We start from the raw sequence: 27,041 nt of genomic DNA, 5'->3' as shown, positions 1-27,041 counted from the left end.
ACTCGCTGACTCATTTCTAGGCCAACTTTTACTAACACTGTCAGTCTCTACAGTTTAACTTGACAAAGACAATCACGTTTGCTGTTACACTTTTTTTGCAATTAATTAGTCTAGGCAAATCAAAGCTATATTTAAACTACTTGAAATTGCTTGAGTCTGTGCCTGGCAAAGTAGCCTATCTGTAGCTAATGTCATACAGATGCAGACTAAATTTCCAGTGCAGTCAAACACCATTCACATAGTCCACTACTGAAAGCTGGCCTCCACCTTGAAGCTGGGTTGTTGGAAATGACCTGGTCCAAAGGACTTTGTGCTCAACTGTAGGGTAGATTACACCAATCCTATTAGCTTCGATTGGATATGATGCATCTACCTTCTGTTTAGTGGGATTTTCTCGAGCTGGTAAGGGATGCCTTCCAAGCAACTTGGGTCAGCCTTAAGACTTGGCAATCTCTCATAGTTCTGTCTTAAGCAGAGTCTAATCACTCCAAATCTTAACATGTATCAGAGGATGCAGTGACACTTTGCTTTTTAGCCATTTAGTTGCCCTAAACACTCATTTAACAGAGCAGTTTCTCTAACCATCTGGAATTGTCTGTGCTTTTCCCATGTGTAAACTGTGCTGAACTGTGCTGGCCTACAAAGTTACACCTAAAATATATTTCTCACATTATTTTTATTTGACCAGTTAAATTAGTTCATTTTCATAAGATTTTAAATACGGTTTACTATGTTCTGCCCCGTTAAAGCATGGTTTTGGACCCTGATTCTCTCCTGTCCCAGTTGCTCCATCACTGTCAGTCATAACCCATTAATAGAAGTGAAACAGCAGTTGGTGCGCAGTTTCGGTGGCAGACTTCCCTTGATTCCCATCAAATGGCAGCCTCCGATCGCAGCTAGTGCGCCAGGAGACATATGACACTTCATTTGGATGAACATCCCCAGAAAGATGCGGATTTTATCGTTCTGATTTCGTAAGGAAAACAGAAGAGGATACAGAAGAATTAGTTATCTAAACTGAAATCGTTCTTGTGAGATAAAATTGTTGACCTCACTGGGTAAGACAACGTTATGTTAGCCAGCTAGTTAGCAAGCTAGCTAGCTAGCCGCCGCTTTCCCGCTGCTGCCTCCCTCCACGAGGGCTGGCCTCCCCCCCTAAGCCGCATCCCCCCTCCGCTGTGGCCCCAAGCCCTTCCGAGGCTTTCTTTTGCCTGCTGCAGTGTGTGTGGTCATGAAAAGCTGCTTTTGTCTGAAAAGGAAGGACGCTGTGCTACGAGTAACAGTTAAGTCGCTAAGGAGCTCATACGTACAGCTAACCTTACCTCAGTGTTGTTTGCATTTACTTACTAGTATTTTCAGTCTTGTTTGTGTGTACAATGATGTCAAACGTTACTGTTTCTGAGTTATCGCTGGCTAACGTTGGATGGCTAGTCCAGCGGTTAGCTATGTTTACATGCTAGCTAACTGGTCAAATACTTGAAACGGAACAGTTTGTGGATTCCATTGAGGGTTTGAGTAAGGTGGTTATGTATAAAATCAACAATACTGTAGTTAGTCAATTATAGTAATGCATTGGCGAAGTGCATGAGCAGGCTACACACAGTTAACGTTACTCACCATCCTTAACTCGCTAGCAAGCTATTTTGTTTTCCCTTGCAAGGATTCGGATGATGGTTGTCATTTATGTTCGCTGGGTAGCCAGCTAGGAATGTATGGCTAACGTTGACGTTAGTTATCACTAGCAAGGTAGCTATTGTTAGCAAACAGTACAGCTCTTGCTTGGATGCTACCTGAACAAAGCGACACAGCCCAGTATCCATTACCCGTGCTGTGTAGATTTGTTTACTTCTTATTGTAGTTCTTATTAAATAACAGATCATACTTAAATAATCACTTGCACCTCTAATTAATAATAGCTAACGTTAACTATATAAACCTGGTTAGTGTTACTTACTCACTGGATTTTTGACTAGCTAACGTTTGTTAGCTGATAACTTAGCTCGTTGTTAAACTTACAGGTAGATGTCTTTTTTTCGTTTTGTTTGTAACTTTATCTTACTCTTTAACAGGTTAACGTGTTAACATCAGAATAGCTTAGTGACTGCCAGTGCAGATCAGAGTGGGTAAAAGATATCAGGTGGAACCGCAAAGATGCGAGATGATGCTGCAGCTTTCACGTCATGTTAACGTTACCATCTTAATTTATCTATATTCAAGGTTACTTAGTTGTTTACACTGTGCTAACTTTGGACAGAAACGGCAGTCTGAGTTGTTTAGCCTTTTATTCACTTGAAATGTCATCAGTGGAAATGGACATTTCTAACCTTACCCGGACACATTCTTTAACCGCTCAGCGTTAACGATTAGGCTACTGTGAGAGGGGGGGGGTGTCTATGGTGGAAATGTGGCAGATCAAAATGGTTCACAAAGTAACATTTGTTTCACTTGATACACTTGACACTTATCTGAAAGCTCTGACTTTTTGTCTTCCAAACTTATGTCACTCACTATATTTCTATTCAAAAACTAGTGAGTGTAGCCTACTATTATCAGAGGAACAGACAACAGAAAACAGATGTCTGCTCCATCAGTTTGGACATGCAGTTTTGATTGAATCTCATATCCTGAAAAGCAGGATTATGCATAATAAATCTAATCAGGCATAAGGCTTGATGTGGTTATCCAAGTCTCTGAATTCATAACTGCTTGGGGAAAAGGCAGATGGATGATGAAACTCTCATGCCCTTCATTTGCCCCCAAGTCTTTGCTAAATGCTCATCAGAATAATTTAAGTGTAGAGAGTTGCATTTTCCTCAGTATGTTTGCTCCATCATTTCACCTATTAAACTGTCTGACCGGTCTTGAATTTGGTCATGAATTGCATGAAATGGTCCAGAATTGTCAGCAGTTTCTTTTGGTCGTTTTGTTTTGAGCTCCAGCATGCAGGCTGTAGTGCAGTCTTGTCTCGTGCTGGATCGCTCTCCACAGGTTGGCCATGGCCAGCGCTCGTTCCTGTCAGGGGTGTGGGAATTGTGTGAGAACCAGCGGCCGACGCAAACGAGGCGTAAAAGCGGCGCTCCTGTGAGATGGAAGGCAGGGCTCGGCCAGTTTCCCTTTACTGTGTTTGCTTACACTTTCTTCCCCTCCGCCACCTGTGCAAATAAATGCCCCTAGAAGCCACTTTCTTTTAGGGAGAGGTGGTGGAATTCCGCAACAATTGAGTAAGCGGCAGCACAGCTTGGTCCAGCCCTGCTGCTCCTGGGAAGTCATGGGAACCCCCTTCCCTCACCGTCTGCCCTCCGAATCCAGCTGAGCTAGCTGGACCGGGACGTTGCCCGCTACCTTTCTTTCCCCCTCTGACTCCTCGGGAGAACCGAAACGACAGTCTTTCTCTCCGTTGTCTTTCTCCTACTCTCTTCATACCCCCCCTCTCTCCTTCTCTTGCTCCCTGTGGTTTCATCTTGCGTTACAAGCTTGAGCCCCAGCGTGATCTTGGCTCTCTCTCGTCTCTCCGGTTTTGGCCGCTCCCGTCTCTCTCTCAAGTCTCTATAGAGATGTTGTCGTCTTCACCGGAGGAATTTAAGCTTGTCCAAAGAGAGGTTTCCCCCGCACCAGGCCTCATGAGTGTGCACTGCTGCAGATGCAGCCAGACTTTTGCAGCAAAGATTCTTGTATTTGCAGAGCAAGATTGTAGAGTGCCACACTCTTAAAATCTTTAATGTATAACAAAATAGGGTAAGTCGGGGCATATGACCAGTCTGTTCTCATTGCGTATTAAAGGCAACTTTTAAACTCATTTCAATACAAACCACACACTTGGCATCATTTGAAGTCTGCCTTTCATATAAAGAAAACATGCTTATTCTTATTCTCTTGCAGGAGTCTGGTGTTGACAGGGTAGTGGTTAGGGCTTTGAGTAGTTTGTAGCTGGGGGCATTTAGTGAAACAGTGTACACTTGTGCTGTGTGTGTTGCCTTGTGTGAATATATCTGGAATAGATGAATGAATATTTAAGGTCTGTCTCTGACAATGAAAATGGAACCAGGAGTGTGGGTCTGTTTTGCAGTCATTTCTGATGGGGTATTTTGTATTCCTTTGTTTGTTCTTGAAAGCGCTCCCTTCTCCAGTTCTTTACTTGCCTCCAAGTCTCGAGGGTAAGGCTGACTGCCACAGAAATAGAGGAACGAAGAGGATGCAGGTAACTCTGTGATAATCCCTATGTCTTGCGTTTTTCTTATGTCTATCAGAGAGTGATGATGTAATAGCCGAGTCCCACCCTGCCTGAGTCAAGTCAGGTGTGTCAGGTGTGTCTTGTGTTTAAAGAACAAGTCCTGTCTTTGCGCCATATCCCTGTGCCAAGTTTCGTTTGGGTCTCTCTCTCTCTCTCATGAGTGTTATTTACCTTGGCCTCTCCTGACTCACTCGGATGGCATTCTTTGAGGCGGCCTTTTGTCACCCCTTCAGGCCAGGGAGCTGGGTCGCCTAGGAGATGCCAGGCAGGGAGGCCTTGTTGCCTAGCTGCCTGCCTCACTAAAGCTCCCTGCTCGCTCGCCCCCTGAAAGTCGGCTTTCATTAGTATGCTGCTGCCTCGTTCTGTCATAGCGGACTGGAGGATCTCCTGGAAGAAGGGAGAACATGAGCCTCTCTGTGCGTTCTCAGAAGTTGTGAGCTTGGCCAATGAGGAATGCGAAGCATTAAAGTATAGCTAGTAGTCTATCTCTGCATCCAATGGCTGCCAAGTTTCTGCTTATCTGTATCAGACTGAATCAGTGCAGACAAACCGGCGTCTGCGCTCTTTTCAGATTGCCGTGCAGATTGCAGAATCCTGTCCTGCACTGTCAGCTCCCAAACTCCTAATCCAAATTTAGAACAAGGGAAACAAAACAAAAAAACAAACTCCAAAGCCATTTGTGTACTTTTTGAGCAAGTGTTGTCCTTTAGCACATCTGCAATTCATTCGGAGTACTTTATGCCCATTTAATCGAGCCTGCATCAAGTTTGTTAGCGTTTGTCCTTTTGTCATTAGCTGATGGCCTACAGCATGTGTCTGGTGCTCAACCACAGCGATCAAGATTTTTTTGGATGTTTCTTGTCATGGCGTCACTGTTTGTTCCTAAGCGTCTCTTTGAAAGCCGAAATCTCTGCAAAGTCCTCTTAACTCACAGAGGATTATCTAGATCACACAGTTTCGGTTAAGCTTTCATTGCTGCCTGTCAGATGATTTCCTCCAGCCTACCGCAGCAGCCAGCCAGCCACCCACTCTGACTGACTGATGGCATTAGACACTGTGTGTGTGGTGTTTGTTAGTGTTCAGCTGCTTTCTTGAGAAACTCAAGAAGGAATTGTACAGTCAACTGAGATGCACCTACACACACACACACACACACACAGTGTTACTCCACTGTGGCCCATGTTGTTTCCTCCCACTCAGTTGTATAGCATTGGGAGGCTTGGATGAACCATCGGGTCTGTTGCTGTTCTGACACGCTCAAGAGGAGTTTGGCTTACTGCCGTGTCTCTCCGCTGATCGCGTTTGAGGGGTGTCGTCATGTTCGCATGTGAATCTTTTTTTCCTCTCGCACTATCACTATCTTAGGAGCTTTCCCAATCAGGTGGTTTCCCTAAGGTAGACTATGACATGTTCTAGTGAAGGATAACTGACCAGCCATGGTAGACGCTTGAAAAGCTGAACAAGCTGCTTTTTGTTCAGCAGCTTGCATCTGACTGAAGAATGTTATTTATTAACTTGATTTGTGATCTCACTTATTGCATTCCACAGACTCATAATTCTTTTGACTTGGATCAAGCTTTTTGTTTGTTCTTATGTTATCGGGGCTAAATTGATACCTAATTCCATTCCCTGCAGCAGCCTTGTTTCCCTGCCCTTGCATGTCATACTTACTCCGTCTAACAACGGTCTCTTCCTGTAAAGCCCTTTATCCTGCCAGTCATTCAGCTATCAGTATCTGAGCTTGTGTGTCCTGTGTGTCTTGTGCAGTCTAATCCCTGTATCACAACCCCAGACCGCAGCCCCCTGGCTCTGCTCTGCTTTTGTGGTCCTAATCTGATAAAGGAGGTGCTGAGTGAGGATGGAGTTACTGATATCTCTCTTTCTCTTTCTTTCTCTCCTCTCTTTTTTTTCCGTCTCTCTCTCTCTTCCCCCTCTCCAGAAATCCTCCGTGATGCCAGAGGTACGGGACCTGTCGGACGCACTGCCAGAGTTACCCATGGATCCGATCACTGGGGTCGGGGTAGTGGCCTCCCGAAACAGGGCGCCCACTGGATATGATGTGGTAAGGACTCTGTGTGTGTGTGTGTGTGTGTGTGTGTGTGTGTGTGTGTGTGATGGCATCAGGTTACATTGCTCTAATGTGTAGGCACAGTACCACAAGCCTCAAGTGCATGGATGTATCTACAATCATAGCTGATCAATTACCAGTTTCTACAATTTGTTTCCCAACCTTTCCTTAGACTAAGGTGTTTTGATGCAGTTACCTGACAGGAGCACATGTAAATGCAGCTACTTTGATTGTGTACATGCACTCTGCAAGGACCCCCACTCCACTCAGGCAGTAAGAGGAATGTGTCACGTGAGACCAGCACTCAGTCTATCACGCTCCCTCTCTGGGTCTGTAAATTCAGCACTGTTGTGGCGAACTGGGGGACAGGGCCTCTGGACAGTGTCTATTTTGAGCCACTAGAGGAGTGAGAAGTAGGGCAGCAGAGAAGCTTGTCTGCCCAGCAGTGGCGCTGGGAGGAGGCTGATGAGGTTGAAGTGTGTGTGTGTGTGAGGTTGAAGTCTGTTTGTGTGTGTGTCTGAGGGGGGAGGTTGATGAGGTAGAAGTCTGTGTGCGTGTGCGTGTGCGTGTGTGTGTGTGTGTGTGGGAGGAGGTGAGTTGTTTGTTTATGAGGCGACACATTTGGAAACTCTGGGGATGTGGATTGGGTCAGGAAGGCGTTTCTCTCGAACACACATTGAGTTGTGTGTTCTCACCATCTCCATCTGTTTTGTATTGTTCTTCTCTCCCACATTCTCTCCCGTCTCCTCCTTGCTGTTTGCATTTGGATCTTGTTTGTAGTTTTTCACGTCTTATCTCTCGTCTCTTTGTGGACGCCTCGGCCTCGTGTCGTTTGCATGGACCTGTTATTCTTTCTCTCCCGTCCAATTTTCCTTCCATTCAGTTCCCTGGTAGCTCAACTGGAAGAGCAGGAGCAGCTAGAAGTGCTAGCAGCTTTAAGGCCTACGCACATGGCCGGCGATGCAACAGCGAGTTAGGGCAGGCTACTGGCAAAATGGAATAGAATCTATTGAAGTAAATGGGGAAACACACACAGCTAGTGGAACGATGGGGCAACCGCCACCGTCCCATTGCTCAGGGTTATTTTGATATGTCATAATAGAAAACGGCTGTCTGGTCAGTGTATCTCCACTGAATCGATGGGGGATCGCGTCGCCAGTAGTGTGTGTAGTAAAGCGATTAACAGAATTCCACCGTTGTGTTTGACTGTGGCATCGCCAGCCGTGTGTGACAGCCTTTAATGTGGGTTGATGCTTCATGGGTGGATTCCCAAACAGATAGACATCACAATATACAGTTAGATGTGAAGAGGGTTTTTTAATCCCTCTGACTGACTGCATGCTTGCTAGTGGGGAAATTCCATAAAAAGCCTATAATGTGGTCAGCACAATTTTAGGAAGTGGCTAGATGGCTGAGCCATTGTGCAATGTCTTCTCACCAACCTAAGAGGATAATTATAGGTATTTTTATTTACAAACGACTGTCGGTGTTGTACATGTTATTTGAACAGTTTAAGGGGTAGACAGGTTTATTTCTTGTAGCTCCTTACATTTTGTTTTGTGTGCCAAGGGGGAAAATATCCTTGTTCACACACACACACACACACACACACACACACACACACACACACACACACACACACACACACGTAATGTCCACTCTCAAACCTAGATACTCCAGACACTCGCACGCTCTCTCACACACTTTGATCGCGCTCCCAATGAAGTGCTCTCCTGGCCGAGCATCAAAGGCATTCCTTGCGGGGAGAAAGCCGGGAGAAACGTGAGCTGATCGATGTCACCTGACCTAATAAGTCTCTCAGGCATGCACACACACACACACACACACACACACACACACACACTCAGAGAGAGAGAGAGAGAGGATTGTGTTGGGGGACCTCAGTCTAAGGGGGGAAAGTGGCCCCACACATTCGAGTCCACAGCTTTTCACATTTGCTTGTGTGTGTGTGTGTCTTCAGCAGGTCAGAGTGAGCCGCCTTCACTAACCCCAGCAATACACAGGGGCATTAAACATCATGTTGCAGGAAACAGCCCTGTGTGTTCCTGCGCCAGAGATCTACAAGATGTCCTGGCTGCACCTCTCCATTTATTTCTGCTCTTTCTAGCTCAGAGAGAAGTCATTGGGTCCCATAACTTGCACTTGTCCTTCTCTTTGTGTACAAGCAACCCCCTTCACCTTTTCCACTTTAATCCTGCTCTGCTTTTTGCAACCTTTGCTCAATGAAATCTCTCAACGGTCATTGAGATTTTCTGTGCCAGTTTTCTGCAGAGTCTACGCAGGGGCGTCATGGCTGAGGGAACTCCATAGGGAGACCGCAGGGGCTGGGACTGGACCTGGGAGTGGTGTTGAATTTGGCCCAGAGGAGCAGAGTCTACACCACCATAGAGAGCAGGGGGAGAGGAGAGGAGAGGGAGCCAACAATGCTCCCAGTGTGGGGAGCTGAGAGCGCGTGAAAGAGGGAGCCCTGCCCTGCTGGTAGCGCCCCGGTCCTCCCACTTCTCCCCATTCACACAGCGCCTTCCCTGGGAGTGGATGAGTGATGGGCAGAAAAGGAGCCGGGTGAGGGGCAAAGAGAAAGAGTATATATATATATATATATATATATATAGATAGAGAGAGATAGAGATATATATATATATATATATAGATATAGAGATATATATATATATATATATATAGATATATATATATATATATATATAGAGATATAGAGAGAGAGAGAGAGAGAGAGAGAGAGAGATATATATATATAGAGAGAGAGAGATATAGAGAGAGAGAGAGAGAGGAGAGAGAGAGAGAGAGAGAGAGAGAGAGAGAGAGCTGTATTGTTTTGCGAGTGGAACAGTGGATTACTTGTTGTCCTCCACTCTCTCTGGTCTGGCTAATCTGACTGCGGTCTCGTGGGGTGACCTCTGACTGGCGGTCTGTGATGTAGAGCCCCTCTCTCTCTTTTTTCTCTCTCTCTCTCTCTCTCTCTCTCTCTCTCTGCTTTAATCGCCTGTGCTCTCCGCTGTTGTTTTGCTGAACTTCCTTCCCCACGGCCGTCTCTTTGCAGGCCGCGCCGGATGAATACACTCATTGTAATCCCCCTCATTGTTTCCAAACGCATCTCTCGCCCGCCCTCTCTCCACCCCACTCCCCCACAGAAGGCATCGGACACACACACACACACACACAGGATTGCTGGGATTGCTTTCTACCGATGGCTGCCCCAGAGCCCAACATCACCTTCATTACATAGCTGGTCAGACGGTCAGTTACTGTCCCATTTTAGCAGCAGTGTCTGCCCTCTAGTGACCTCGCAGCTGTGGAACTGGCACTGGCTGGGTGTGGACTGTGACTCGCAAAAACAAAGCAAAGGGCCTCAAGAAAACAAGAGGGCGTGGACGAGCAGTTGCCACCATTGTGTTGTTTTAAACGCGCCTCCGTTGACGTCAACTCCTGCCAGACCAGAACGAGAAGTGGAGGTGGCAGCGAGACGGCTGAGGAGCGATCAGCGCGCTACCTCCTCCTGCCTGCTCAGACACGCATCCCTCTCATGTCCGAGAAAGCACACAGCCCAGTGCTCGCACACAGCCCACCCAAGAAGGGCCCTGCACACAGAGAAGAGAGGAGAAGAAAGAGAGAAAGAGAAGGAAAGAAAGGAGAAGTGAGGGGAAAGGCAGACAGCAGGAGTGGAGTGGCAGTGGGTCCCCCCTCAGTGGTGTTTCCTCTTCCTTTCACTCCTCCGATGCCTTTCATCGGCCCTTAGCAGGATGCTGTGTGCACTGACCTGGGAACAGAGGGCAAGAGGAGGGCGGAAGGCCCATGGCTCGAGAGAGCTTTCACTTCTCTCTCTTTCTTTATTTCTGTATGTCCTTTCTTTTTTTGTTCCATTTGTTTCTTTTCTTTCTCCTTATGTTTCCACCTTTTAAAACCTGCTCTGACTGACTGGCGGTTTTGGGTTTGTCAGTGTCTCACTTCTATCCTTTTTTCCTCCTTAGTGTGAGTTTCACTTCCTCCTCCTTCAGTTCGTCCTCACAGTTATTTCTGTCTTAAAGACAGCAGGTTGTGACGTGCTCACACACACACACACACACACACACACACACACACACACACACACACACACACATACACATACACATACACACACACACACACACACACACACACACACACATTATCATGGCACTCATCTTCCCCAGTATTGCCAGCGCTGTGGACGTCATAAGTGATGCCGTGGCCCCTAATGTTGGCCTGTGCCCACGCATTCACACACATACTCATACGCTCTAGGAATGTACATTATCTGTGTGAAGCTTGTTGCCATGGTGCTACCAAACACTCCGTCTGTATGTGGGTAGCTCCTCCAGCTGCTTTTGGCGTTTAGTGCACATTCCCAGCAATAGAACACCCCACCCCCCACCCTAAACACATGCATACACACATCCACATGCCTTCACTGCTAGACAGACTTATTCAGTGTCTGTAGAGCAGATACTGTCTTTCCTGAGGGCACTGTTATGGAAAGACTGGGCATTGAGAGGTGAAATATAAACCTCAAGAAGATAAAAATACCATGTGGAAGGTGCTCTAGCAGAATTAAAACAGAAGATCTCTGTGTCTGTGTGGATGACTTGTTTCTGTTTGCATAACCTCTTACAAAACTAGACTAGACAAAACAACCCTTTGTTTACTGTTTGAATTCCTTTACAATACAGTCTTTATACACTTTTTGTTTGTGGAAACCCCATTATCATTTTTTTCTGTGATCAAACTCAGTTGGTAGGGCGTGTCGAATTCATTCAGTATGGCCTCTCCTTCTCCCTGCAGGTTGCCCAGACAACAGACGGGATGGACGCTGACCTGTGGAAAGACGGCCTATTCAAGTCCAAGGTGACGCGCTACCTGTGCTTCACCCGTGTCTTCTCCAAAGAGAACGTAAGTCCGAATCTGTCGGCTCTTGCCGCCTCACTTCCTCAGGACGTTATTAGTGTAGCCCTTTTCACAGACTGCCCCCAGATGTCTCGTCTAATGCCTCGGGATGGTGAAACACAGCTAGCCTAATGCCTTTTGCTGTCCTTAACAGCAGGCCGTTGCCATCAGGAGATAAATTCTTTCCTAAGGAGCCACTTCCAGCCAGTGTTTTTTTTTCCACTGGTCTCATTCCCCTAGTGCAGCCTTTCATTTCCCTCATTAGCCATAGGATGTCTTCATTTTGTACACTTCCAAAGCTCCTCACCCGGCCTCCTAACTTTGTTTGTGCTTGCCTGTTAAGTTGTAAAGCTGGAATCCCCCCCCCCTCTGACACACACACACACACACACACACACACACACACACACACACAGGCTCACACACTCACACACACACTCGCACACGCTCGGACCCGTGTCCCAGGTCGACCCGGACGACTGCTCCTGGCTGCGGCTCGCCGGGCGAGAGTGAGTGGAAGGAATCCGTCCCATCCGAGGGCTCGTGCGGTTCCGAATCATTTCCACCAGAACATCATCTTTTCATAGGCATGACTTCACTGCAGAACTCTAAACAGAGTGTCAACAGTCTAAACACAGCGGAAAGCACCATCAACTCCCACATCACTACTCTTGAGATCGTAAACAGATATGACCCTGTGTGTGTGTGTGTGTGTGTGTGTGTGTGTGTGTGTGTGTGTGTGTGTGAAGCTCACAGGTTGTGGCCTGTGCCGGTGAAATGGCCACATCTCCTGCCCGGCGCTATGGGCTTTCACGGGCGCCGCCACGTGCGTGTGTGACGTGATGAGTGCCGACAGTCTAATCAGCGGAAGCTGTTTTTGTCTGGCCCGCTCTGGCCGCTGCAGACCCCGCTGGATGTAATCAGCGCTGACACAAACCGATATGGCCACATTAGTCTCAGAGACAGGACGAGAGTCCGCATCTTCATCTGACCAGAGAGAGATGCAGCTCGTCATGGGCAGCTCCTGAGTCTCCCGTGTCCCTCTCAAGAGTGGGATTCCGAAATCGGGAGTGGTCATTTTGATTTGTATCTGTTACGGTTTGATCTCTGAGATTCAAACACAAAATGCAAATCAACTCTGCCTTCAAAGTGAGACCTGGAATGTGTTAACTCGTGTTTCTGTGGCATTTCTTTGAGAATCCAAAGTTCCAGTCATTTGTCGAAGAAGTAGCTGGCCCTCTGACAAAAGCTGAAGCCCTTCACAGTTGTTGGTTTTTGGCTCTGGGAGGCCTTTTCTTTGCTGGTGCGGGCGCATGACTTTCATGAGTTGCTGTTGTCTGCGCTCACTCAGTTAGCACCCTCTCCCCATGTGAGAAGAAGAGAAATGTAAGCACTGCATCTAATCAAATTTATCCAACAGCTATTTCCATCCCACCCAAGAGGGACCACAGCCAAGTGTAACAGTCAAGTGTGTGGGCCTGGTGTCTAATTATAGAGCCCCCAATGGCCTGTCTGAATGCCTGGAGTATTATTTCAGATGGAGGCTCATACAAGCAGTATCTATGAGCAATATCTATAGTATTCAATATGTTGTCTCTTTATCTTTTTCTCTCTGTCTTTCTCTATCTCTGTCTCTATCTCTATCTCTATCTCTATCTCTATCTCTATCTCTATCTCTCTCTCTCTCTCTCTCTCTCTCTCTCTCTCTCTCTCTCTCTCTCTCTCTCTCTCTCTCTCTCTCTCTCTCTCTCTCTCTCTCTCTCTCTCTCTCTCTCTCTCTCTCTCTCTCTCTCCCTTCTCTATCCCCATCCCTATTTCCTCTTTATCCATCATGTGGCCTATCACTATCACTCTCTCTGCAGAGTCATTTAGGGAATGTGCTGGTGGACATGAAGTTGATTGACATCAAGGACACACTGCCTGTGGGCTTCATCCCCATCCAGGAGACAATAGACACCCGTAAGCACTTGGCTGCAGACCACTACTTACCTCTCTGTCTGTCTGTCTGTCTGTCTGTCGCCCTGCAACTCCCATCCTGGTGTCTCGGTCTTTTCTGTATTTATATTTTAATAGTAGGCACAAGTGGTTAAGAAGTGTTTTGGTGGTTTAAAACCATCTCATTAATCATAAAAGCTCTACTCATGAGCGTAGGACAAAAAGGGGCACGTTGCTTCCGGTCATAAAAGGCTCGACTGACCACTGCCCTCTAAAGTCGTCGTCCTCGTCATATAATGTCTTACAATGGAGACTTCTGTATGCTGATCAGCAGGAATTTAATACCACTCCAGACGAAGGAACAGCAAGTCTGTTGCTCCTTGGATTTCACAGCTGTAGTCAAATCGGTAATCGGTCTCTGTCCCTCTCCGTCTCTCTCTTCTGTATGAATAATTTAGCGCTCGCTCGGAGAAGGTATCTGCGGTCTCCTGTTGCTCAGGGCTGGAGTCTAGTCTAGTGTTTGCTGCTCTTTGCCTTATGTAATTGATTGGATTGTCAACTGATCCGCCACCTTCTCTGTTGTCCCCAAATCCCCTCCACACATACACACCCATTCTCTCTCTCACACACACACACACACACACACACACACACATACATCTCTCTCTCTCTTTCTTTCTTTCTTTCTTTCTTTCTTTCTCTCTCTCTTTTTTTTCTCACACACACATTCACACACCCACAGAGGAGCAGGCGTTCAGGAAGAGGCGGCTGTGCATCAAGTTCATCCCGCGGGACTCCACGGAGGCGGCCATCTGTGACGTGCGCATCCTGGGCCGGTCCAAGCAGGCCCCACCCCAGTACACCTTCATAGGGTCAGTACCAGCGACACACATGAACCAATAGAAATACACTTACAAAGCCAGCCATGATACAACACACATGAACCAATAGAAATACACCCTCACAAAGCCAGCCACGATGCAACAGTCTCAGTGCATGTGTTGTGTAGACTATGAAACGACTCTAAGATGATCAAAGTGTCTCAGTAGTGTTCTGTTTATAGCTTGTGTAATCGGCATATCCTGCAGAAGAGTGCACAGTGTAATGCATAAGCTCTTATCCCGTTCATTTTTTATTTAGGCCCCGTCTGTGGTCATTGTGGTTTGATAGTGGGTGTGGTTTGGTTCCACAGAGAGCTGAACAACATGGGCATCTGGTACCGCATGGGCAAGGTGCCCCGGGCCGAGGACTCGTCACCCGTGCTGGGCAACAGCAACAACGTGCAGCCCGTCACCACCGCCAACTCCACTCCAGCGCCGGTCATGCCCAAGTACGTATACTCTTCTCGGACATCTCGTGTGTGTGTGTGTGTGGTGGGGGTGGGGGGTACACGGTCTGTATATGCCATACAGTATGTGTTTAGGTGGGCATATGGGACTGCCAGTGTGTGTTTTGTCTATATGTTTTCACAATTTCCATATGCATTTGCATGTGTGTTTAGTCCTGTATGATGTGTATGGACTTATGTCTGTGTCTCTTTGTACACCATATGCATATGTATTCATCTGAGCACATCTGGCCGCGGTACACATGTGCGGAGGAGCATGTGGTTCAGCTTCCCCTTAAAAAGGAAGCCGCTTGCTGTCTAGAGACTGGGAGGAGAGGCCGCTCGGCATTCCAGCTGTCAGGAGATGGACGTCTGTTGAGTCTGGCCTTGTCCGACTAGCTTTGAGCGTGGAGCCCCAGCTGCAGCGGACTGTTTGTGTGAGAGGGAGAGAGGGGGGAGAGGTGGACCAGGAAGACCGAGAGAGAGAGAGGCGAAAGAGGGCTTGGAGCTGGACTGGTCATCAGCCAGATATGCGGCGTTCTTCAGATAATGACCTAAACAAACACAAAGGGCTGCCTAAGAACAGAGTGTATGTGTGTGTGAGTGTTTATAAGTGTATAAGAGTGTTTAGAGGTTTGTATGTTTTTAAGGCGGGGTTCCTCCTTCAGGAGAAGTGTGTGCATGTGTTTGTGTGTTTTTTAGAAGAGAGGGGCCTCCTTTAGGGGAAAAGTGTGTTTAAAGAGAGAGAGTAGTGGTGTAAGCAGCCAGTGAACCTTAGAGCCAGTAAAACAAACACAGACACACACACACACACTACACTACACTACACATTCTTCAGGCTGCTCTCATGTCTCCCCTGAATGGCCCTGGAAGTATCTCAGTTTATTGAACTCAACTAGTGGCGATCCGAACTGCTTAACCAGTCCCTTCGGTTCACTTAAGCCCCACGTTGCCTGGTAACCGGCCTACTTAAGACCTGTCGTGAACATTCCAGTGTGGCCTGCTAGGCGACGGCTGCCCCTCCGAGGAGAAGGCCCCGCTGACGTGATGAGACTGGACAGCGCCGAGGCCAACGTGTCAGGTGGAACTTGCAGCTTAGGTGTGAGATCCGAGGATGTGGCACGACGTGGTGGAGGATGTGGTTGCCGTGTGGTTAGAATCTGACAATTCCCTGTGTGTGTGTGTGTGTTAACAGGAAGCTGCTTAAAGCCACAGCTGTGCCCTACCCCAGCACCACCCCTCACATCAGTTCCCTGTAGCCATGTAATCTTTCACTCTCTCGTCATACAAGCTGTGTTCTTTATCTCTCTCTCTCTCTCTCTCTCTCTCTCTCTCTCTCTCTCCTTCTGTCGCTTTCTTTCTTTTTCTCTTTCTTTCTTTCTATCTCTCTCCATCCTTCTTCCTTCTCTCTATTCCCTCCCTTTGGCTTTTTGGCAGTCTTCCTGTCTGCAAAAACCCTCAGAAGTTCTGCACGTATAAAAATAGACCGAGCCCATATCCGCCCGCCACTCCTGCAGTGTCATCATTGCATTTCTCCCTACGATTCTGTCATTCTCATTTCCTGTTGATGGCCTCAGTTTAGCATCCGCATTCAGGCCCCTCACCCCCCCTCCATGCCAAGTCTTCAGGCCGGGGGCCAACTGCAGAACTGCAGTGGAACAGGAGGCTGGTTGTTGGTGGTGGTTGTGCGGCTGGAACATTTATTCAGCTCTTTATTTAATTAGAGGGACTGGAACAGGCCGAGCATTATTCACCACTCTGACAGCTTAGGCAAGTCCATTAGACAGCAGTAGGAGCTCAGCTTGACTGGCAGCTTCGTGAGCATCTTCAGAGATGGTGAATGGTCCCAAACAGTTTGCTGCAGTGGAGGGAACCATCTTGACTTGTTTTAGGATTAAGTAGATGTTGGATGATGGATAATTTAAAAGTATGAATATTATGTGTGTGTGTGTGCGTGTGTGTGTGCACACTCTGTGTGGTCTACCCACTACATATGCTCAATCCTCCTATATAAGTTATGCAAACACAGAAACTCATACGCACACCCTCACACACCTGCTCGTCATCGCAGACATGTCGACACTCGACACTCCCTTTTCCTTTTCCTAAATCTCCTGTGTGCATTTGAGGGAGACGTTAAGCAGGTGCAGAGACAGAGAAGGGCGTATGTTGTTCCTCCTTGTCATACCGATGTGCCTATACTTAGAACAGAGGCCAGAGAGCCAACACTTTGAAGTGTGTGTGTGTGCGTTATAATGTGATGAGGAGGCAGTATTGTGCACAGCAGAGGGCACTGCCCAGCAGCAGCATCCTGCACGGTCTGATTTCAAGACTGGAATATGCTCAGTCCTCTCAGCATTGACATCAAAACCATTAGTATAGCATTGGCATCAAAAGCATTATTGTAGCATTGGCATCAAAAGCATTATTGTAGCATTAGCATCAAAAGCAGTATAGCATTGGCATCAAAAGCATTATTTTAGCATCAAAAACAGTATAGCATTGGCATCAAAAGCATTATTGTAGCATTGGCATCAAAAGCATTATTTTAGCATTAGCATCAAAAACAGTATAGCATTGGCATCAAAAGCATTAGTATAGCATTGGCATCAAAAGCATTTTGGCTTCTACACAGAGCTGCGTGCGTTGCAGTGCTGGAGACGCATCCCATTCACTTTACATGGGCTCACGTCATCCGTTGGCGAACTGAATTGTGGGTCCGTTGCGTCGTGTTTCTCCCGTCGCTCGTGTTAAGAAGCCCTGTTGCTGCACCGACAGACGGCACCGGCCAATCAAGTCAATCGACGGACGGCACCAACCAATCAAATTACAGTTATACTTCAAGTCATTTGCAAAGCTACCGTCGGGAACACCCACTGGCATGCGTTGACTGATCACAACTGTGTGTAGAAGCCGTTATTGTAGCATTGGCATCAAAAGCATTAGTATAGCATTGGCATCAAAAGCATTATTGTAGCATTGGCATCAAAAGCCTTATTGTAGCATTAGCATTAAAAGCAGTATAGCATTGGCATCAAAAGAATTATTGTAGCATTAGCATCAAAAGCATTAGTATAGCATTGGCATCAAAAGCATTATTGTAGCATTAGCATCAAAAGCATTATTGTCGCATTAGCATCAAAAGCATTATTGTTGCATTAGCATCAAAAGCATCAAAAGCATTATTGTCGCATTGGCATCAAAAGCATTATTGTCGCATTGGCACGCCCCTTCCTCAGCTGGTTCCCTGGTCCAAGTTCCGGTCACTGGTGTGTGTACCTTCTCTATGATGTGTGTTTGGACAGTGAGGATAATCTGGCTGCTGTTTCTGCCCCCTACAGGCACATATCCATGACCCTACCGGCCAGCTTCAGAGGCAAGAGCACCACCAGGCCGGACTACGAGCACCAGAACTCCAACCTGTACGCCATCTCAGGTGAGCTGACCCCTCCAGACCCACCTCCGTTCAGTGTCAGGACAGAACTAAGAAAGGAAGAAAAGGACGAGTTGTGTTTGTTTTTTGTTTTGTGAGACAGTAGACTAGCTGTGTGTGTGTGTGTGTGTCTGAGTGCTTCTTTGTGTGTGTGTTTGTTTGTGTATTTGTTGGAATGATTGCGTGTGTATGTGGCCAGGTTAGTCCCAGTGAGTTCTCGCCTCGTCCTGACCTGCTTTTTGCCTCCGGTCAGAGTTTAGGCTCTTCGGCAGCTGAGACACCTGCACATTACAATTTCAACCAGTTCAAAACGCCCAGCAACCACACAGACACACACAGACACACACAGACACACACAGACACACACAGACACACACAGACACACACAGACACACACAGACACACACAGACACACACAGACACACACAACCATTTAAAGCCGAGAACAATTACAGAGCGGCGTCGCCTCATCTGCGCTTGCCGAACCTCCCACCCTCATCAAAGCCAAACAAACAAGCGTCGCCGCAAGCATGAAAACAAAGCGCCTGCCAGGCGTCACGGTAACCCCACACTTTTCTCATGCGTCTGTGGAAACCGATCGCAGATAGGAGTGGCACCTGCTTTCTTCTTTTCCTGCACTGCGCACACACACACACACACATACTCAAACGATGATGCACATTTCCCAGGGGTCCATCAACAGTGGAGTGGAGAGAAGAATCACAATTAATTCATGCCAGTCCTGCCCCTCAAAACAGCTACACACACACACCACCCCCAGTCTCACCTCTGTAACAGTGTTTTGTATGACAGGTGAGGTGTAGGATGAATGAAACATGAGTGAGTCACGGATGGAAAGGGTGACTGAGAAGGAGTGGGAGAGGAGGGAGGGAGAGCGAGACGAAGAGAGGAAGTGCAGGAGGTGTGAGTGGGTGTGGTGATGCGGGTGAGGGGAGAGGAGGGAGTTGAAGGTGGATCTGGGGAGCTTAGGCAGAACTTGTAAATGCCTGGAGTAATTTGCATATACAGTATTAATCTTTGACAGGGGGGCTCATCAGAATTCCCTCCACTGCTCCTCCGCCCCTACACCCCCGGCTTTACTCTCTCTCTCTCTCTCTCTCTCTCTCTCTCTCTCTCTCTCTCTCTCTCTCTCTCTCTGTCTCTCTCTGTCTCTGTGTCTGTGTTTTGTCTCTCCCACAAGACTTTTTTTCTTTCCTTCTGTTCCTCTCTCTCTCCCTCCTTCCTTCCCATGGATTTATGACTTGTGCAATTAAGGATCTTTATACAGAATCCTCTTCCCATATCGTCTCATCGCCGGCACTCTGTCTTTGAAATCCGCCTCATTAGCCATGATGATTCGCACTGATGACTCCGAGTGTGTGTGTGTGTGTGTGTGTGTGTGTAGGCATGTGTGCGTACGTGTGCGTGTCTTATGCTCCGATTTCTTTTCCCCCTCTGTATGTGTCTTGTGTCTTGTGTCTTGGCATTCCCACTTGACATAGTTGAAGACTTTTCATCTTTCATCCGCTGTGTCTCCGTCCCGTTCCTTATCCTTCTACTTCGTTTCGTTTCGTTTCGTATCCTGAAGCGTCAGCTCCTGTTTTGGGGGCTTTGTGCTTTTTGTTTTGCAAAGAGGTCAGTGCTCATCCCCTGGCGTGGCCGTGACTCGGAGTCCTTCTCCTCTAGTCTGGGCTGATACGCAGACATGGCCTCTTCATGCCTCAAACCCATGGAGATGCGCCGCCCGTCATAGCCAATGCCACTCGCTCATTCTGCTGCAGAGGATGCATCATCTGAATGTCCCATGAAGACATATTGAACGCTCCCCTGTATATCACAGCTGGAGTGTGTAGAGTTCTAATTAGTGTTCTATCTAAAAGAAATGTATAAAAATGAAAATGAGGTCTTCAAAAAACCTCGAGGCCAAAGTGGTTTTGTGAGGTCTTGTGACATTTTCAGTAAGATGGGGCAGTATTCATTTCCAGAATGTTCACAATTGTAGTATTTCCCTTGAACTACATTACTGTGTTGGAAATGGCCTACAGTACTTGCAGTCATATTTTAAAAAAAACATAATAGGTCTTGTTTTATTGTACCTCAAGGCAGTCAGGGAACTGGATCAGCGAATGCATGGTTATGAATATGATGAAATGACTTTGTTTGGATTGATGTGGATGTTATATTATAAGGGTCTGCATTTTTACATAGCTGGAGGAAAGAAAAAAAAAACTTACTGACTACTGCTCAAAGGCTGTTTAAAATGCATCTCTTGAACCCTTGTCTGACAACTCTAAGGGATTTACGTGTTGAAAAGTTTACATTCCTTTACCCCCACTGTGATGAAAATCAAATTAATTTGGCTTGTTTGAAAGGCGGTCGCTGCCCTGGTTGTAAGTGCGTAACTGCAGTGCTATGTAGACATTAAACACACAAAACACACAAAAGTGCCAGGTTCTCCTTACTGACCTCTGGCTCTCTCCCTTCTCCCTGTCCTGTCCATGTCTCGCCCTTCTGAACCCAGTCACACCAAACCATTTACATAATAGATGCCCTGCCCCCCCCCCCCCCCCCCCAAAAAAAGGTATTTTTAAACTTATCAGTCTGACAGGGCTGGTGTGGACACGATTTTCCTGTTTTAGCCAAGTGTGTTTCGCGTGTGAATGCTTGAAGGATACCCTTTGACGTTGCGTGTTTTGTTTTCTCTCCATGTCTTCTTGTGCTGTTCGTCTCAGCGATGGATGGAGTGCCCTTCATGATCTCTGACAAGTTTGCGAGTGCCTCCAGTGACGTGAGTGGACACGTTGCTCATTTTAAAATCGCACAAATTGCACAAACTTCAGATGTGTTGCCCAGAGTTTGTATCTGTTTTACTCTTGGCAGACTTCTCAAAATCCAAGGATATTAATAGAAAGAGGTTGAAAATATGCATGCTTGTTTTGTGATCAGTCAAAAAACACAAAAAACAGTGGCATAGTTTCATGTATTCATGTATTTTGATGCTCCCATGTTTTTGTTGCAGTTACAGCAGGTGGACCTGATGGGCATTAACATCAAGTCCCTCGCGGAGATTGAGAAGGAGGTGAGTGTACTGGGCAGAGATGGGGTCAGAATTTGATTTTAAAAACACACACACAAAACTGATGATGTCAAAACAACCTGTTATAAATATAAAATGTGATTCCGCCATTCTTCCATCTGACCGTATCACACACACGCACACGCACACACAGAGACAGACGGAGAGATAAACAGACAGAGGAACTGATGGAATTCTGTCTTCACTCACTTCCCATTTAAGTTTCAAAGTGTTACATTTTGGTCTTTGGTGTACTGTATGTACCACTATGACCCATAGGAGTACATGTGGAATTTAATGTGTGTGTGAGTGAGGGAGAAGAACACTCTGGATTAATGTTGGTGCCAGTCGACTTAATTTATTGTTTATACGCACAGCTGTAGACAAAGCACATAAACCTCTCCATGAACTCAGTCATGTCAGATATCGCACTCCTTTTAATTACATAAATCCAATTAGTTTCTAAACCTCTGATGTGTTGGCTCTGAGACGGTCTAGTGTGGTATAGCAACATGTGGCTTCAGATTGAATTTAAATGAGTTTTTTAAGTTCCAAACCTCTGACACATGAACAGGAGCCAGGGGACAAAGTTGTTTACTTATTTAGTCTGCAATGTCTGTCAGGAATGCATTCATTGAATTTGGCCTCTAGGGGGCAGAGTTTGCTTACATATGAACTGTACTGCTGTAGTGTAGAATTTCTCTTTCCATCTCTGACTCTCCTAATGTACTTTAGCCCACATGTCTCTACTCTGGTGCCACCTGTTCAGCGTCTCCAATAAATATTTGGCCTGGCCCCAACTGGCTGGGGCACCTGCACCGTACGCCGGCGACCCGGGTTTGATTCCCGCCCCGCGGTCCTTTCCGGAAGCCCCCCCCCCCCCAACTCTTTCTCCCGCTCGCTTTCTGTCATTCTCCACTGTCCTGTCTCATTAAAGGCATAAAAAGGCCAAAAAAGTACACTTAAAAAAATATATTTGGCCATCTTGTTCCCAGGTTATAGCAATGTGTGTGGATATAGCATAGTGTGTACCTGCTGTTAGCGGAGTGTACTTACCAGGCTTGGAATTTCACCATTCTGTGGGCAAGGCCACTTGGCCTTCAGTTGGGCATATTTGGTGGGGGGCACAAAGTCCACATGTCAGGGCACCAAGGCCAAAGTTAACTATACAGTAGTAGCATATAAAAATGATCAAAGTTGTATTTAGCCTATTCACTGCATCACCTGTAGACCTGCATCACTGTATGAAACATTAAAATGACTAGGCTAGCGCTGGGAATCTAAACACTTCAACACCGACATGTAGCCTGACATGTTCAAAACTATTGCGTGTTATGGGTTAAGACATGAAATTTCTTGAAGCATTTGGGAACACACTGAATTAACTGGAAAGTAGAGCCTACACTGGGTAAACTTGAAAGCAGAGCTTACCATTGTGTGTGCATGCATGGCAAGCTGTTAAATGTATTATTTGTAGGAGCAATGAGATATTGATAGTAAATTGAATATAACAGTTCAATTTCATGTTCAAATTTGTCTTATCAATAAATAAAAAAAGCCATTCATGCTTTAGACCATTTTAATTTAAAACATTTTAAAAACAAAGTACCGGTTCAGGCACCATTTCAGCACCGGCACCGTTTTAAAAGTATTGATTTAGCACCGGTATCAGATAAAACCCAAACGATACCCAACTCTAAGTAGAATGTATGATTAAATTGAATTATATTATTTACTTTTCTCGCGAACCGTTCAACACAGCAATTATTTTACATATTTTACATTGTAAAACTTAAAGCCCAAATTTGGAGACATCCATGCATGTCGAAATTTACTGCAAATTCAAAACTGGATTACTCTGGAACGGCTAACTGTACAGGGGACTGCTTTACACCTTTGTATTCGGTAAGGTCTGCTGTTTATTCTGATATATGTTTGTCATGTGTTAAAAGAAGGGTTCGTGAAGTATAAGAGATGAATGGGTAGGGAGATCATGGACGCAAAACCTTCAGTAGAATGTATGATTAAATTGAATTATATTATTTACTTTTCTCGCGAACCGTTCAACACAGCAATTATCGGCTAACATCGTTTAAAAGCTGAGAAAAAGCTCTTTCCTGTGATACTTGTGATGTCTGTGGCCGCCGTGAAATTCCTACCCTGGTACCTACTGTTCCACCCTCTATTATTTTTTCCTGAAACAACAGGAAGTGCTTGTACATCTTTCTAATCTAATTAATCTGAATTTATCTTTTCTCATTTTGTAACACGGTTATGGTCCAGCTTAACAACCACAAGTGGGCTTTTAGTGTGAATATGGATGTCTGTCTCCACACAGCTATGCTGGAGGTGTTGTTTAAATCTCTATACAGTTTTAAGTTCCCTCTCTCTCTGTTTTGTGTCTCTCAGTACGAGTACAGCTTCCGTATCGAGCACAGCGCAGCAGCCCGCCTGCCTCCCAGCCCCACGCGGACCACCATGGGAGGCTCCGAAGCATGAGTCGACTCCTCACACACCCCCTTCCCTCTCCCAGACCCCTCCACGAGCCACCCCCCCCCCCCCCAACCCCCCCGGAGGTAGAGGACGAGGAGCAGGAAGAACTACTGAGAATGAGCCAACAGGGAAGAGGGAGAGAGTGGGGGACCAGTGCCCTCTTCCACAGCCTTTCATCCACTCCTCTATAGTCATGTTTATGCCCCCCACTCGCCCTTAGTGAGTATGAAAACCAGACGCTAAACTCAGAAATAAATGAATCAGACAAGCGGGAGGATGCGCTGCAGTGTTCTTTTTCCATTTGACTTTGGACTAACAGAGAGGGGAGAGGGGGCATGCGGTGCAGACTGATTTCTGGAGCCCTGTTGACCCGTTCTGGGGTTCTCTTCATCACTGCTGCTGGTTGATTCTGTGGAGAGGAGGAGGAGGAGGAGCGCAGCAGTCGACTGACTTTCTTTCGAATGGAAACCACTACGTAACGCTACAGAACTAAAAAGGGATGCAGAGACTCTTCGGCCTTTGGAGGACTTCCAACCAGAAAGCCTTGTGAACTAAAGGAACACACACACACACACACACACACACACACACACACACAGATTCAGATACACCATACCATAGATCTGGGCACACTCACACAAACTGATATCCCTGACTGGTGTAAGCTAAGGCACACACAAACACACTCCTCCCTCGCTTGCCCTAGTTGGCTCCACGTGGTTCGGCATTACCCTGGAAATAAACACTTCTTCCTCCATTGTGATGTCACAAAGAAGCAACTGGTTGCCAGAGAGATGTTGCTGTTGCTGTCCGACTGTTGCTGACTGAGGCCATGGATACAGACAGATACTACAGGTCTCAGACAGATACTACAGATCCTTTGTGTTTGTGTCGCTTTCAAGTGTTTGCAGATGGAAAAGAAAGCAGGCCTAATATACAATGTGTCTGTGTGGGATATAGCTCCCCCCTCTGTCTAACTTTGACACTACTACTTATGTCTGAGGAGGCCCCTAGTCAATTCAGCACATTGACACCCATGAACATCTGAACCTGATTCTTTAAAATCATAAAAAGAACACTTAACATTGCCCTCCCCCATCCCCCTTCATATATGAATGAGTCATGGATGAGGATTGCTTTGAAGTGTTGATATTATTATGTTTGTCTTGTTTTAGTTAAAATACTTCTCTGTTGAGTGCACTATTATGATTTATTCGAAGTCTCAATTTTGGTTCACGCCAGGACTTTTCTTCTCCCCATGGTCAGCCAGACTGGTGGGTCAGAACATAAACACAACCACTAACAGTCATGGTCACACATTGACCAGCGCCCGCTGGCAGAACTCTGAAGGCACGAGTCCTGGACTGGTCTCGTAGCTATTTTCATTGTGGCATTTCATGGCATACTTCAATGTGCTTATTTCTGTTTACTATAATTCCAGTATTTATGGTCCACCTTGGTCACATAATTCACATTACTTTTCATTTTTAATTAAGTTTCTCATTTTTAAGAGGTGTGTGTGTGTGAGCGAGAGAAAAGGAGAGAGAGAGTGTGTGTGTGTGTGTGTGTACGTAGTGCTAGTTTAGAATTTTAATGTGTAAAAGGCAACAGGAAAAACTCTTCACACACAGTATTGACATTGCCTGTTATGAAAGGTCACTTTAAAAAAAAAAAAAAGTCCTGTCAGTCTCTGTATGTCTCAAACAAAAGTAGGAGTCTCTAAATGCCTCTTCTGTTTTGTAAAAAAGAGTGAACAGAATTAGACTTAAGAAAAAAATCGGAATTGGCTTGTGAGAGTGCATGTTTTTTTTTTGGTCACTTTTTTTTTTTGTCGCTTAAGCCAGTTCACTGATGTTTTGACCCCGTGTACGCCCATGTCCTCTGTTGACCCGTGTGTTAGATGACTGGACCGGTCTTTTCAGGTCACTGCCACTGTCACTGTCTCTCAGTCCCACTTGGAGACTCACTTGACACTAGCCATATCAACTCCGTTTACTCATGACACTCAAGATGAGAACACGCTCTGCTTGGTTGGAAGTGTTAACACCTGTCCGTGTTGTTTGACGTTTTGCTGTCGCAATAGGGATTAATTATTTGTTTCTAATTAGTGGGAGTGAATCTATGCCCTAGCTAGTGTCTACCCTGACCTCTGAGCCAGCCTAATGGTAATCACTTTCTTCAATGTCTTCGGTCAGCTCACTTTTTAAAAACACACCAACTGCTTGCCGGTCGGTTCGACCCTTTCTCGTGTACACAAGAATCTCTCTTCGGTGCAGCGTTGTCTTAATGGGCGGCCGACCAAACTCAGGTGACATTGTTCTGTTCGGATACACCAAGTGCTAACGCTCGTCCGTACGATTCCGTCTCAAATGCGAGCCTCGAAAACCAATACATGCACACTGTGAGGTAATCCACTCCAAAAAACGTTAGCCACTAAAGTCCTGGCAACGTGGAGTTAACTATGGCCACTGTAAGCGTTTGTTGTTCTTTCTAACAAAGTAGTGATGACCAATAGCGTTTTTACCTGTGACTCCACCAAGCCTGATCGTTATATCTAACCACTCGACTTGTAGATCTGTACATGGCCTTATCCTTTAGGCCTTATCCTCCAGCGCCATGCTGTCTACTCTCTCTCCAGCAGCCATCTCTGACTCTTGCTTAGGCCTACTAGCTAACGTGTCTGTGTGTGCAGGTAGTATTGTGCAGAATGAAAACATTTATGGTGTCCAGGACCGCAGGTACAGTTTAAAGGGGTGCTTCTGAAAGAGGTTTGAATTTAAGTTGGCCTTAAGCTCGAACCAGAACATGAACAATTTATCGAACTGTTTTAAGAAAAGAACATGTCCAGTTTTCAAGTGTTTTTTATTATTATTATTATTATTGTTTAATCAAAGTTTAAATATAGACTAACTGTATTGTTAGTAATATGTCCAAGACGACTTGATATTGTGTTGGAGGCCAGAGAATTCAAGATGCTGTGAAAATGATCGACAGCCACTAGAAGCTCTCATGTCATTGCACCATCATTCTTAAGTCAGCATTCATGCACCCAGAACACAAAGAACAACTTTTACTGATAAACAAATTACTTTTGTTTGTTTGTTTGTTTTGCCTTTGGGTGAATTACATATGTGTTAGTCATTTTTGGACTGTGTCGTGTAAATACACTAACTCCACGTGGTTGTTGTTCATCGCTTAACTGTTAACTAATATGCTTTTTTCATACATGTATAAATGTATATAATACTGTTGACTGGTTTGTGTGATGCTCATTTTTCTGTGAAAATAGCTGCACGTTTGCCGTGTTCTGTGTGCTGTATAGGGAACCTGCTGCTGCTGCTGCTGTTGTTGTGTATACACAGCATCCTGTGGAAGCCTGCTCTGGTAACATCTCTATGTGTGCTCTTAGCATCCTGTGGCAGAGAGCCTTTCAAAAAAAAAAAAAACATCCAACGTTACGCACAAGCCACACAATCACTTTCATGGTTCCAAAGCCTAATTCCCTTGTGTGTTTCAGTCAGTAAAAGTCAATATGGG

General features: G+C 46.0%; 1 protein-coding gene across 2 annotated transcripts; it reads left to right on the top strand.

Annotated features, from left to right (window-relative positions):
- The first annotated feature begins 844 nt into the window (after nucleotides 1-844).
- mvb12ba (multivesicular body subunit 12Ba) lies at nucleotides 845-27,041 on the top strand. Of its 2 annotated transcripts, none has more exons than XM_048258560.1 (10): nucleotides 845-1,058; nucleotides 6,171-6,293; nucleotides 11,139-11,246; nucleotides 13,103-13,199; nucleotides 13,918-14,047; nucleotides 14,368-14,505; nucleotides 17,844-17,938; nucleotides 20,668-20,723; nucleotides 20,955-21,014; nucleotides 23,421-27,041. In XM_048258560.1, exons 2-10 carry the CDS (start codon nucleotides 6,183-6,185, stop codon nucleotides 23,508-23,510), a joined length of 885 nt encoding a protein of 294 aa, XP_048114517.1. In that variant the 5' UTR covers nucleotides 845-1,058; nucleotides 6,171-6,182; the 3' UTR covers nucleotides 23,511-27,041. The 2 variants fall into 2 exon arrangements, with proteins under 2 accessions (XP_048114517.1, XP_048114516.1); XM_048258559.1 differs by having other exon boundaries at nucleotides 845-1,282.

This window comes from Alosa alosa, chromosome 12, assembly GCF_017589495.1.
Source record: "Alosa alosa isolate M-15738 ecotype Scorff River chromosome 12, AALO_Geno_1.1, whole genome shotgun sequence".
NCBI classification, from domain to species: Eukaryota; Metazoa; Chordata; class Actinopteri; order Clupeiformes; family Clupeidae; genus Alosa; species Alosa alosa.
The sequence above is the reverse complement of the archived record's forward strand: the minus strand, read 5'-3'. Positions and strand labels throughout refer to the sequence as shown.